This window comes from Gossypium raimondii, chromosome 1, assembly GCF_025698545.1.
Source record: "Gossypium raimondii isolate GPD5lz chromosome 1, ASM2569854v1, whole genome shotgun sequence".
Lineage (NCBI taxonomy): Eukaryota > Viridiplantae > Streptophyta > Magnoliopsida > Malvales > Malvaceae > Gossypium > Gossypium raimondii.
This window is the reverse complement of record NC_068565.1, coordinates 49,610,088-49,624,995: the sequence shown is the minus strand read 5'-3', so window position 1 is coordinate 49,624,995 and position 14,908 is coordinate 49,610,088. Positions and strand designations below refer to the sequence as shown.

The 14,908-nt window shown below is 33.4% G+C and overlaps 1 protein-coding gene across 3 annotated transcripts; it reads left to right on the top strand.

The window, feature by feature from the left end:
- Positions 1 to 3,865: 3,865 nt before the first annotated feature.
- Positions 3,866 to 14,187, top strand: LOC105786315 (short chain aldehyde dehydrogenase 1). Of its 3 annotated transcripts, none has more exons than XM_012612692.2 (2): positions 3,866 to 4,032; positions 4,230 to 5,197. In XM_012612692.2, the coding sequence occupies exons 1-2, from the start codon at positions 4,004 to 4,006 to the stop codon at positions 5,023 to 5,025; spliced, it is 825 nt and encodes a 274-aa protein (XP_012468146.1). In that variant the 5' UTR covers positions 3,866 to 4,003; the 3' UTR covers positions 5,026 to 5,197. The 3 variants fall into 3 exon arrangements, with proteins under 3 accessions (XP_012468146.1, XP_052491241.1, XP_012468145.1); XM_052635281.1 differs by lacking the exon at positions 4,230 to 5,197 and adding an exon at positions 13,233 to 14,187 and having other exon boundaries at positions 3,882 to 4,032; XM_012612691.2 differs by lacking the exons at positions 3,866 to 4,032; positions 4,230 to 5,197 and adding exons at positions 12,848 to 13,015; positions 13,233 to 14,187.
- The last annotated feature ends 721 nt before the right edge of the window (positions 14,188 to 14,908 follow it).

Sequence of the window (14,908 nt, the reverse complement as noted above, 5' to 3'; positions counted from 1 at the left end):
CCAAGAAATTGAATAGGCTTGATAGTTAAGTAGTTAGCACACTCCTTAGAGATTCTAGGTTCAAACCACTCCTCTCCCATTTCTTTTCTTTTCATTTTAAGCAAACTAAGATGAAAACCATGCTAAAACAAATATTATTGAAAGTGAAAACCTAGCAAGAAATGGGCATCAACCTAATAGTTAAGCATTTGTCCTCCCCTTAATTAAACCAGGCTTAACCCACCCCATTCTCATGTCTCTTATATTTTTTTCGGTAGGCAAGGAGAAATTGCCATGCCGCCCCTAGGGTTCTCAAAACCGAACTATTTAGTCCATTTTTTTACCAATCAAACATGGATTTTGTTTCTCTTCAAAACCTAATTAGAAATTTTCTTTCCCCTTCCTATTTATTCTCATATTTTCTTTACTCTCGTTTACATAAAATCTTACATCTTTCTACTGTCAAATATTTTTCTCTCTCAAATTAAATTGTTTCCCGATACTTATTTTTCCACCGGAATCGTAATTGCCACCTAATAACGTCCTTAGTCTTTGCCAAAGAATTAGTAAGAAAATCTCAATCCCAATGTTTAATCTTAGTTTTTTGTAGAATTTCTATCTACGCTAATCGTAAGACCCATTTAAACGATCTTTTTTGAATCTTGCAAAAATCTTTGTTAATCTTGTTAAATCTTGATACCCAATGTTAATTTGTGCAAATATGTTGTTTGAATGACCTGTTTTAGGTGTGTTAAATTAAATTTGATCGTGAAAAACGTTGATTGGACTCCCGGTGAAAAGTGTGTTCTTTTACAAGAAAATGGGGCAAACTGTGCCTAGGATTAGGGCTACATAGTCTATCACATAAGCGTGTGGACCACACGACTGCTGACACGGCCTGCCATACGGTTGTGTCCTTTATGTAGGATAGTTTTGGAAGTGTCACATGGTCATAGCCTGTTACATGGTCGTGTGACCTCGGTTTTTTTGATTTTACAAATTTTCCCAGAATTTTATAACTTATTTGGTTTAGTCTCTAATTAGTCCCTAAACTATTTTTAGAGTTTTATTTCTTTCAATTGAACCCCTGATAATATGAGTATTGGAATGCATGATCTGAATGATCGAATTATTATTGTATAAGCTTGATATGTGAATAATATATGCTTGTTGCATCCGTATTACTGATTGTATGTTCAGCATGTCGTATGATACCGTTAAATCGAACACATAGACAAGCATGTATTTTCCTGGTGTATTAATTTGCTATAAGCATATTAATTACATTCATTTTGATATGTATAAACACATTAATCACTACCGTACTGATCTGTTATAAGCATATTAGTTTCTAGCGTTTTGATCTGTTATAAGCATGTCATATTTTATTACATGGGGTGGGACGATATGTACGAAGGAAGATTGACGGTTTATCTACAAATTTGTTGTGCAAACCACAACCATTGATAGTCTATCTTCAAACTCGCGGTATAGCCACAACCATTGGCAGTGTTTATCCTAATAACTGCAAACATTTTGTGCATCTACAGTCAGTGGCAGATTTTATCTGCATTGTTTTGTTGTGCATCCACAACCTAGTGGTATTTCTCATCTGCAAACCATTGGTGGTTAAACCAAAACCCGATGTATAAGATTGTTGGAGTTCAGGGGGAACTCCCATTGTGGTGTGTAGCAGAGTTGGGTAGAACTTTTATTTTGATATATTGAAATTGTATTGCCATACACAAGCACATGCATACATAAACTGTGAACTCAGAATTGTTAATTGATGGTGCCCTTTTTAGGCATCGTTATTTAGCAGGTTTTATGCACTGTTTGCATTGAGTTTCTTGCGATGGAACTCACACTGAGCTTCATAGCTCAGTCCCATTTTATTTCCATCCTTACAAGTAACCTACCAAGTTAGGAAGCGGACAAAACATTTGGAGGGACTTGACGGATTTGTTTTTTTCAAATATCTTGGATTTATCGTTTGATATTCTTATCATATCAAATACTATATTTTTTTATTTTTGAATTATGCCATGATATTGAGGATTTAAGTTTTTTTTTTTTATGTATATAGCATGCATGACACTCAATTTGATATTAGGATGGTGAGAACATGAATTTTAATCTATGTATGAAATATGGTTTTTATTAAAACTAGGTTAGATATCACTTTTCCGCTGCTAAAAATATAATTAAAATTTTGAATGTAAATTTACCTTAAAAACTTATTGATTTTACAATTATTTTCTAAAGACATTTTCAAAGCCTTAATATAATTATTTTAAATGTTTTCTTTAAATAATTTAATTTTAGTCTAGATATTTTGTAAAGATGTCAACAACCATAATGCACGGAAACTTCCTAAATCTGGCTGCTAATTAGTTTATCCGAATCACGGTGGTCAAGCTTTCACAGCTCCTCATGACTAATTTGAATAACCTTGCGGTCAAAATACATAGTAACTTTTATTTAAAATTAGATTGTATTTTGTTCTATAATTAAAAAAATAGATAAATTAATGTATGCATGTTAAATAAAAAACTAAATCGGTCTTTTTTGTTAAAATTTTCATCTATTTGCACTGTTAAAAATTGACATGATTGCTGAGATAACCAGACAATGACACGTGGCATGTAAATTATGCTGATGTACATGCATCAATTTTTAGTAGTAAATTTGGATGAAATTTTTAAAAGACAGACTAACTTACTCTTTTATCTAATATATAAAAATTAATTTATTAATTTTTAAAATAAAAAATATAATCCAATTCCTAATATAATTGAATTCATAATACTTTTACCGTAAACTTTTAGACACAATCCTATTTGCTATAACTAATAAATTTAAGCGAAGACAAAGATAGCAGTCTAAAGCAACTACTCAAATGTATTAAAATGTTAATTAAATATAAGAGTGTTATTAATTTTAAAAACTGTTTGTATTTTACACATGATGTATAAATTTATATATTTTTGACAGTAAATCGTTAACTTTTCTTTAAAAATATATGAATAATTAATAATTTTAATTAATAATTAATATTATTAAAATGACTTCACATTTAATTCACTATAATGCATTTAAAAAGTTCCTTATTTTATATCAAAGCCGACGATAAGTGGGGCTATGGCGACAGGCTTATTTTGAAATGTTTTTCGTCCTTAATTGAGTAGGTAAAGGTTAAGCCTGGTTTTTAATTTTCATTTTATAAAAAATTTAGGGTTAGCCTTTGAATTAAATTATTCTATGATCTTTTGAAATTATATTTTAGAATTTAATATTCAATATTTAAATCCATGTTTAATATTCCTTTGACTTTTTCCAATAACAATAAAAATATGTTAAAAAAGAACAGGTTAAAATATTGCATAAGTCCATATATTTTTAGAATTTTGAAATTTAATTAATTCCTATACTTTAATATTTAAGAATTTAATCTCTTTATTTTTCAGATTGAAAATTAAGGTCCATTTGTTAATACTATCAATATTTTTGATTCAATTTGTTGGTGTGATATTTGAAATAAAAAAATACTCACTTAATATCCGTGTAAGTAAAAATAATTATGTTCTAATGAATTTAAATTTAACAAAAATTAACAGTGTTAACTATTGATTCTAAACTTTAAAATTTGAAAAGAAAATAAATTAAAATTCTAAAATAAAAATACAATAAGATATTTTAAATTCTACACACATGTAGTAAAATATATTATAAAAGTTACGCCCATACTGACAAGTCCCGACATATTATAAGTCAAAGCAAAAATAATGGAAAAATATTTTGTCCAATAGACTTGAAAGTAGCAAACATGGATATTATTGTTTATAGTAAATATATTATTTTTAAAATGAAAGCATACAAACAAAGTCGACGCCATTTTTGATCTTTCAGAACAATCCCTAAAGTTATAAAGAGCAGAATAACAGGACGTGAAACCACAGCATCCCAAGCATTGCAATCAAAAGAAAAAAGCAAAGGCGAGGGTCTATTTTCTTCACAAACTACAATGGATTCCGAGTCTTTAGTAACCAAGAGGTAACTAAATCCTTGCATTCCATAAATTCATATTTCACTATATTGGATTTAGATATTTCAATTCCGCAAGTCGAGTTGATTTTACATCCTGTCAATGTTGATAAGGAGGATTCAAGTTTAATTGAGTTCATGTATATCTTATAGGTTTGGGTCTGAATTTTAGTATATAAACTGTTTTTCTACTTTGTTTGATACAGGCTAGATGGTAAGGTGGCACTGATAACTGGTGGTGCCAGTGGCTTAGGAGAGTGTTCAGCCAGGCTATTTCTCAAACATGGAGCCAAGGTTCTGATTGCTGATATTCAAGACGAATTGGGCCACTCCCTTTGCAAAGAGCTTGGAACTGAAAACTTCAGCTATGTCCATTGTGATGTAACATGCGAATCTGATGTCGAAAATGCCGTAAACTTAGCGGTCTCCAAGTATGGAAAACTCGATATCATGTTCAACAATGCAGGCCTTATTGGTGATGGTGAAGTCAGAGTGACAGACGCCAGCACTGACAACTTCAAGAGAGTGTTCGATATCAATGTCTTGGGTGGATTCTTGGGAGCCAAGTATGCAGCCAAGGTCATGGTTCCGGCCAAGAAAGGTTGCATTCTCTTCTCGTCGAGTATTTCTTCAAAAATCAGCATCGGTCTGCCCCATGCATACAAGGCATCGAAGCATGGCGTCGTAGGGTTGACGAAGAGCTTGGCCGTGGAGTTAGGTGAGCATGGAATTAGAGTTAATTGCATTTCACCTCACGCAACTGTGACCCCATTGTTCCAAACAACACTGGGGTTGTTCGATAAGAAGAGGGGAGAGGAGATGATTGCGGCTTCAGCTGTGTTGAAAGGCACCGTATTGGAACCTGAAGATTTTGCACATGCAGCACTGTATTTGGCAAGCGATGAGGCTAAATTTATCAGTGGTGTTAACGTGCCTGTCGATGGAGGGTATAATCTCAGCAATCAGTCATGGAAGATGGGATTTGCAGCACTTTTTGGATAAACCAACAAGTCCTCTATTTTAATCTTTGAACAATATTTTCTATAGGAAAATAAAAATTACCCAAAATTACAGTAGTTGTTATAAATTGTTTTGTCGATCGGTCTGTGATGTATGCTTTCTTCATCAATATGCAATTATAGCAGGTGTTAGCTGCAGTCTCTGAGGAAAACAAGACGTGCTAATTTGAATTTTCAAACTCTAGTAGCCTTAATCAAGATATGAAATCCTTCGGAAAGTTCATTTTCATCCATCTTTATAAATTATAAGACTAATAAAGAATCTTAAATGTGTCTTAATTGTTTTCTTATATAAAAAAGAATTTTGTTTTGAATGCTGAGGATTTTATTGAAAATGAATCCTAATGATTTTCGGGGAGGATGGCGGAACAAACCAGAGATTCTGAGAGGTCATGAGTCAACTCGACAATTGAATTAGAAAAAGAGTACATATTTACCAGCGAAAATTTGAGTTTAATTTTATTTAATTGTTCAATTTTTGTCGATCTGAATCTGATATGAATATGATAAAAAACAAAATAAAGATTCGTTATAACATTACAACAAAACCAAGATCATATTAAGAAACCTAGTTTTGGGGTCCATTATCATTAGAGACCTAGTTTTGAGGTCTATTCTCGATCAGTGAAGTCAATTTACATTTAGAAACCCAATTTACTTGCCTATTTAGAGGCTTGGTTGTGAGGTTCAATTTTTACACTAACTGCAAGTAAACCACCGCCCATCCAATCCCATCCTTAGTTTTTTCAAAGTTTTGAGCTCCATCCATTCTTCTTTTTCACAAAAAATCCTACTAATAGATTCCTTCACTTTTTAAGACCTTATTTTGTTTGGTTGGTTTTTTTTTTTAAGTAAAAAATAATTATGAGTCTTCATCTTTGCATTTTCCTTACTAGCAAGCAACATGCAAAGAGGGGTGACTGTAAACACCTAACTTTGTTTGTGCTTTTCAGCATGGAATTTGTTGGACATTTATTTTATTGAAATAAGGGCTTATGTGGTTTTAAGTTAAATTGACCTATTAATCTAATTCTAGTGTCACGAGCTGCAGTTCAAAACCTGTTACCATTGCACAAAATGCATCCCATTGAAGTCTATCGGTTAGATGGAGATCAGTCGACCCATGATACAAATATGAGAAATTAGGCTACCTTGGTAAATAAGGAAACTAATCTTAGAAGATTGAGTAGTATAATATTTAATAAGATTAGATTAGATTTGATTATGTAATCTTATAAATCCCTTAATTGTAGGGATAGACTTTATCTCGTCTGTCGATGTAAATTTAGCTAGACCATTGGATTTGGGGGAACTCAACTGTAAATAGGTAGTCTCCCCCTCAGTTGTAAATCATCCATTGTATCCTAAATTCTTAGAGTAATAGAATTTTCTGATAGCATCTGCTCAAACACCTCTCATGCATTGTTTTTTGTAGTTATTCTGTTCTTTTGAACATTCTTTTGACTTGAGTTGCTTCCGCTATATAAATTGGTGCCTTGGAGGAATTCTGCGAGAATCCTCACTTTGTGAAAGTTAGACTGACTTCGGCACATTTGAAACGATAGAATCGCCTAAGGCTGCACGAATTACGAGACTGAAAGTCTAGTCTTATGACACTAGAACTAAGTTAAATTTTAATTTGATTTTAGAACTAAGGTTTAAAATTTGGTTTCAAGTCAGGGGCTAAACTGAATGTCATCAAAATTTTTGGAGAATAAAACAAAAATTTTAAACTTTGAAGTATGGGGCCAAATTGGACCTCATTTCAAATTTCCATGCCTCCGTCGCCTCTTTCCATGATATCTTCTTTTGATTTTGAAAATCGGAATATGATAGCTATTCATTAACAATTTTTCTCCTGAAGATTTTGGTTTTGGAAAATTGTTCTTACTCTTTTTACCTCTACCTTTTTTCTTTGCTCCTCAATTTCAAAAACTGATCTAACTTTTGGAAATTTTAACACTTTAGCCCTTTGATCCGCCTTCTCACAATAACCAAAAGTCTCATATGAAAAAATATGATTAGAATCAAAAGTATGAATTACCACATATACCTTATCAGTTGTGAAAGAATTACTAACAATATCTTATGTAACCATTGCGAAGAGCTAAAGAGGCGTAGAGCATTTTTCCCAGCATGTAAGTTGTAACTCATCTTCGTTGGAGTTCATCACACCAAGCAGGCCTGAGAACAAACCCTTTACAACACCCTTATCATCCCTCTGCACTCTACTACATCCCGCTAGCCCTGGTTTACCTCGTTCTGATCCATGGCATGCATGCTACATGCATACGTTTTAAATCATTTTTATAAGAATATAATGATTTCTATAATAATTTTATAATTTTAACCTAGCAAGGCACATCAACATTCATTATACATGCTACATGCCACAGCATTATTTCATTGTCGATAAAGGCTCAATTTGATGAAAAAATTCAATAAAAAATTACTTGATTTTTGATGAGGTTTATTCTTTTTTTACTTTTAAACTTTTTATAATTATTTTTAATTTAATTTTTTCTGATATAAAAAATTCAAAATAAACCATGAAATAAATAAACATAAACTTGACAATATATAACAAAGTCCCTACTTCTATGTGGCGCTAATTGATTAATGGCTCTTTGAGTTACGTTGAAATGCAGTTCAATTATTGGTGTTGTGCTTACGTACTTTAAATCAATATCATTTAATTTATGAAACCTAACCGAGTCAAAATACTTGGCTAATTAATGATAAAATATATGCTTCATATGCATGGATATGGTAATAAACATTTGTATTTTAAAAAAATGTAATTAGGTTGGAGAGTCCCGACATATTCCGAGTCAAGGGTGATTAATTAGAAAAGTCATAATCGAGACTTCAACTTTGTTTTTATTCTTTTTGGATCATTGACTTCAAAGTTATAAAATATAGTATTTTTATAATGAAGGTGTACAAACTAGGAGGATGCCATTGTTGATTTTTTGGAACATTGTTACCCTCCCTGAAGCTATAAAAGACCATAATAACATCCAATTGAAACACACCATCCCAAGCATTCCAATCAAAAGCGAGGGTTTATTTTCTTGTCACCTACTATGAGTTCCGAATATTCAGTAATCAAGAGGTAATTTCTATTAAGGGGGTTGGGTTGGTTTCTAATTGTGTTAATTGTGGAAACCCTTTTGAAATCGATTTTTTATTTTAAAAAACGAAAATGGCATCGTCACAAATCACTTTCATGAGGTGTGATCGGATCACCTCGTAATTTTAATAAAATGTTTGATTTATTAAAACAATTTTCAATCTACAAAATCTAAGAAATGAGTTCGGGAGTCGGTTACGCACGAGGAAAGATTAGCACCCTCATGACGCCCAAAATTGGTACCTAATTGATTATTCGATGTCTTAATGTCGAAAATTGAAAATTGAAAATTTGAAGAGAATTTAAAACACGATCCCACCTTGTATAATGATATTTTAACTTAAAATCACTTAAGTAAGTTAAAACATATGTAAAAGGCCTTCTTATCTCGAGGTAAACAAAAAGGTCACGTCCCATAAGTTAGGACACAACATCTCAAATCCTCAAAGTCAAGTTTGCTCATTATTCGATTATTAATTAAATCTCATGTGTTTTAATTTTAAAAGGGATGTTCAGTTATCTAGGTTCAAGGAGAAAGTTGAACCCCGTAAGTTAGGGCATGACTTCTCGAATCTCCAAATACGGGATATTGCCTTAATTTTAAAATTTTCTTCATTGAGTAATAACAAATGTAACATTTAAAATAATGTGTATTTATCTTTTGGATATAATATAAAAATGGACAATTATATTTAAACATAATGTATAATATAGCGATAATGGAATAATATAAAATGGCTTTATAGGTAGAATATTAGAATGATATATAATAAATAAATAAAAGAATACTATAATAATACTAATTTAATAATAATAATAATAATAATAATAATAATAATAATAATAATAATAATAATAAGAACATAATACTAAAATAAATAAGGTAACTTAAAATAAAAATAAAAATGGAAAATGCATGATTAAAAGATAAATAAACATGACATGAAAGTACCAAAATAATAAAAGAAATAATAAAATAACAAGAAAAATAATAATAATAAAAATAAAAATAATAACGACAATAATAATAAATGAATAAAAATGCACAAATAAAAGAGTATAAACAATCTAATTTTTAAGTGTAAAAAAATAAGAAGTAATAAATAAATAAATAACAGTTTGTAGAAAGGTTGAAATGAAATAAGCAGAGGATTTAATTGAAATTTAAATGAAATTAGGGGTATAAATTGTAAATAATAAAAAATAAACAAAATAAAAGACCAAAATGAGATGCGCGAAATGAAACATGGACTAAATGAGAAATTATTCCAAGCCATGGGACACGTGTCATCCCCTAAATAGGTCCACAGTGGTCCAAGGACTAAATTGCACAAAAAACAAAACAAAAGGGGCGAAAATAACAAAATAATAAATAGTAGGACTAAATTGAAGAGTAGTAAAAAGGTGGAAGGACCAAAGCAGCAAGTAGACCCCTTTTAAAAAAACACGCAGATCTTGATAGGGTTGGGTTGGGTTCGCGGGTCGACTTCAAAACGATGTCGTTTTGGGACTTACAAACACAGGTCAAAACGGCGTCGTTTAACCCAGCCTATATAAACCAAAATTTTTAAAAAAAATTCATCCTGCTTATCGTTTTTTTTTTAAACTTTGAAAACCATTTTTTTTTCCTTTGAAAGAGGCCTCCAAGTCCGGCCATAGGAACAACGGACCTCCATCGTGGCCGAAAAATTGCCTAAAAAACCCATTTTAACCCATCTTATGTGTAGAACTCCAATTTGGAGTCGAAAATACCAAACTAAAGCCGAAGCTCCCAAAAAAGGAAGAACACCTTTCGGTTCCCGATGTTCTCTGTCGCGGCCTTGGCCGAATCTCCAAGGATTCGACGGCCTCTCATACCGAAGGAGACACCGACGGTGGCGCGAAGACCAAACGACAGGTGATAGTTTTTATTTTTATTTATTACTTAAAAAGGAAAAGTAAAAAAGAGAGTTAATCACATTTTAATATTTGTATATGATTTCTATTTCAAAATCTCTATTTTTTTTTGTAAGTGGTTATGGCATTTATAGCCATATGTTACATATTATTTTTTTGCATTTTCCCTGTTGCTTTTGCGGTTTCCACTATTTTTTGTTGTTGTTTCTTTGTTGTTCCTACGTTGTCCTTTTTGCTTTCTCTTTGTAGGTGGCAGTGGAGGGTCAATAACAGGGCAAGACCCTTGCCTTCGCCGTTTTGGTGCAAGGGCGGCAGATGAGGCGTCAGGCTTTGGGGCGCGAGCATGCTGACGTGGCCAAGGGCAGCAGCACAGGGGGCACTAAGGTTTCTGTTTTACTGAAAAAATGTTTAGGCTATTGGGCCACTGGGCCTTAGGGTTTATTGTTTAGGCTTTCGGGACTTGTAAATGGACTAGCATATTTTGTAAATGGACTTGGGTTTTACTATTTATTTTTTGGTTTTTATTTTTTTGTTTATTTATTTTTGGTTTCGGGTCGGACAAAATTGGGCCTTTACAGCTGCCCCTTTTTGCTCGTTGTCGTGTAACGGGAATAGAGAAAAGACTTCTTTGGTGCTCCTCTTTTTCAAGTAGCTTCATTTTAGCCCACTACAACTTCAAGGGTAATTTCAATCTACTCCGCTGCAACTTCAGGGAGATGAGATTCGTAGCTTTAATCTGCTCCACTGCAACTTCAGGGAAATCAGACTCGCTATGGTAGATTTAATTCGACCCACTGCAACTCTAGAGAGATAAGGTTTGTAACTTTAATCTGCTTTATATGGTAGATTTAATCCGACCCTACAACTTTAGGGATATAGGAATTGTAGCTTCATCTTCTCCATTGCAACTTTAGGGAGATAAGATTTGCCACTGTAGTTTTAATCAATCCACTGCAACTTTAGGGGTATGGAATTTGTAGCTTCATCTTGCTCCACTGCAACTTCAGAGAGATAAGATTCGCTATGGTAGATTCAATCTGACCCACTGCAACTTCAGGGAGATAAGATTCACTATGGTAGATCTAATCTGACCTACTGCAACTTTAGGGGTATAGGATTTTTAGCTTCAATCTGCTCCACTGCAACTTCTGGGAGATAAGATTCACTATGGTAGATCCCACCCACTGCAATTTCAGGGGTGCAGGATTTGTAGCTTAGATCTGCTCCACTGCAACTTTAGGGAGATAAGATTTATTGTGGTGATTTCAATCTGACCCACTGCAACTTTAGGGGTATAGGATTTGTGGTTTCACTGATCTGTTACACTGTTCTTTGGGAAACATGACCTGTAGAATCCATTTCATGAGCCTTTTTATGCCAAGCGATTAGGATGTTATGACCAGAATGAATCAAATGCTCCTAACTAGATGTATATGAATGATATTTGCGTGCATGCAGAATGTCATGATTCCCTTTTTAATGCTTAAGTTGACATGGGTCGTTGTTCGTCAAGGTTCTATCACTGACGTGTTACCCTGCTTTCTTGTTCAAATTTGGCATCTTTGACAGGAAATTCGAAGAAATAAACACAATTCAAACTATTCGTTCTCAAATATTTCCAACCCTTAGATTTGGTTAGTTTTGACTATTGGTCATGTTTCAGGTCCTTACACTATTTAGAAAACCTTTTAGAGCAATAGGAAGAAATCCTTTTACTTGAACATTTTTAGTCCATTAATTGTTATTTCAATGTAAAAATGCTTGAAAAATGTTGTAACAATGGACAAGATCGAAATTTATTGGGAGCAATGCTCGAAATGAATAGATAAATCAAAATAGCAAACGTTGCTGAAATACAAAATGAGTAAAATGAAAATAGGTGCCCGACATATCATAGCATAAGCTTCTCCGCACAAACTTCTCGAGTACCATTTTGAGCTTGATATGTGTTTAGAAAATCTAGAGTACTTTGTTGATGCCTCAAGATGTAACGTTTCTTCTTCTGAGAGGATGCGACTACCACATGTTCAATCTTCGATTTAAATTTGAGTTGCCATTTCCTAGGTTTTCAACTCAAAATCCCTTTGGTCTCACAATACGCCCTGTTGCGAGTTTTCGCCTTGGCCTCTCCCTTTTTTTTTAGGTGAAGTATTTCTTGACTGAATCCGAATTCACAGGGTCAGGCAGGTTTTTGCCATCCATCTTGGTCAAAATCAACACTCCTCCAGAAAACGCCTTCTTTACCACATAAGGTCTTTCCCAGCTTTGCATCCACTTTCCTCTGAAGTTCTTTTGTATGGGAAGGATCTTTTTCAATACCAGGTCCCCCTCATGGAATTCTCTAGAGCGAACCTTTTTGTCATAAGCTCGCATCATTCGTTTTAGATACATCTGACCATGACGGATAGCTTTCAACCTCTTCTCTTCAATCAAGTAAAAATAATTACGTTCTAATAAACTTAAATTTAACAAAAAAATTAACACTGTTAACGATTGATTCTAAACTTTAAATTTTGAAAAAGTAAATAAATTAAAATTCTAAAAATAAAAATACAATGAAATATTTTAAATTCTACACACATGTAGTAAAATATATTATAAAATGTTACGCCCATACTGACAAGTCCCGACATATTCTAAGTCAAAGCAAAAATAATGGAAAAATATTTTTTCCAGTAGACTAGAAAGTAGTAAACGTGGAGGAGTTCAATTTTTGGACGCAATATTATTGTTTATAGTAAATATATTATTTTTAAAATGAAAGCATACAAACGTGGACGACGCCATTTTTGATCTTTCAGAACAATCCCTGAAGTTATAAAGAGCAGAATAACAGGACGTGAAACCACAGCATCCCAAGCATTGCAATCAAAAGAAAAAGCAAAGGCGAGGGTCTATTTTCTTCACAAACTACAATGGGTTCCGAGTCTTTAGTAACCAAGAGGTAACTAAATCCTTGCATTCCATAAATTCTTATTTCACTATATTGGATTTAGATATTTCAATTCCGCTAGTCGAGTTGATTTTACATCCTGTCAATGTTGATAAGGAGGATTCAAGTTTAATTGAGTTCATGTAATTAGTCCCTTAACATATGATATCTTATAGGTTTGGTTCTGAATTTTAGTATATAAACTTTTTTTCTACTTTGTTTGATACAGGCTAGATGGTAAGGTGGCACTGATAACTGGTGGTGCCAGTGGTTTAGGAGAGTGTTCAGCCAGGGTATTTCTCAAACATGGAGCCAAGGTTCTGATTGCTGATATTCAAGACGAATTGGGCCACTCCCTTTGCAAAGAGCTTGGAACTGAAAACTTCAGCTATGTCCATTGTGATGTAACATGCGAATCTGATGTCGAAAATGCCGTAAACTTAGCGGTCTCCAAGTATGGAAAACTCGATATCATGTTCAACAATGCAGGCCTTATTGGTGATGGTGAAGTCAGAGTGACAGACGCCAGCACTGACAACTTCAAGAGAGTGTTCGATATCAATGTCTTGGGTGGATTCTTGGGAGCCAAGTATGCAGCCAAGGTCATGGTTCCGGCCAAGAAAGGTTGCATTCTCTTCTCGTCGAGTATTTCTTCAAAAATCAGCATCGGTCTGCCCCATGCATACAAGGCATCGAAGCATGGCGTCGTAGGGTTGACGAAGAGCTTGGCCGTGGAGTTAGGTGAGCATGGAATTAGAGTTAATTGCATTTCACCTCACGCAACTGTGACCCCATTGTTCCAAACAACACTGGGGTTGCTCGATAAGAAGAAGGGAGAGGAGATGATTGCGGCTTCAGCTGTGTTGAAAGGCACCGTATTGGAACCTGAAGATTTTGCACATGCAGCACTGTATTTGGCAAGCGATGAGGCTAAATTTATCAGTGGTGTTAACGTGCCTGTCGATGGAGGGTATAATCTCAGCAATCAGTCATGGAAGATGGGATTTGCAGCACTTTTTGGATAAATCAACAAGTCCTCTATTTTAAGCTTTGAACAATATTTTCTTCAATAGGGAAAATAAAAATTACCCAAAATTAAAGTACCTGTAATAAATTGTATTGTCGGTCGGTCTGTGATGTATGCTTTCTTCATCAATATGCAATTATAGCATGTGTTAGCTGCAGTCTCTGAGGAAAACAAGACGTGCTAATTTGAATTTTCAAACTCTAGTAGCCGTAATCAAGATATGAAATTCTTCGGAAAATTGGTCTTCATTTTCGGGCAATTTACCTAAAAAAGCCGTTTTTTTCAAAATTTACCGAAATGGACTAATTTTTTTATTTTTTACCGGAATGGTCTATTTTCCGAGAAATCGCGTCCGCGTCCTTGAGGGCGCGATTTCCTTCCACGTCGCCAGTCGCTACGACGTGGACGCTGATGTCCCAGCGTGAACAGTACTTAACGGTCCAATTTTTGACCGTTGCCCCCTCCCAACTGTCAAAAATAAAAAAACTATAAACCCCCCCCCACCCATTTTATTTTTCACAAACAAATCCTATCTCAATTTCCTTCCAAAATCCTCTCAATTTCCTTCCAAAATTCTCTTAAACTCTCAATTTCCTTTCAAAATCCTCTCAATTTCATTCCAAAATCTCTCAAATCCATATTAAATTTCAATTTCCCTCAATTTCATTTTTTTAAATAATTTCAAAATTTTTTTTATATTTTTTAAAAATAATTTTAAATTTTTTTTATATTTTCATCAATGGCCGGATCATTGATTCGTCTTGATAGGAATTACGTATCGGTGGAGCAAATGAAAATGGTAAGTATTAAATTTAAATTTTAAATATTATTTAAGATATTTTTATTTATGTATTTTTAGAAAATTATTAATTTATTAT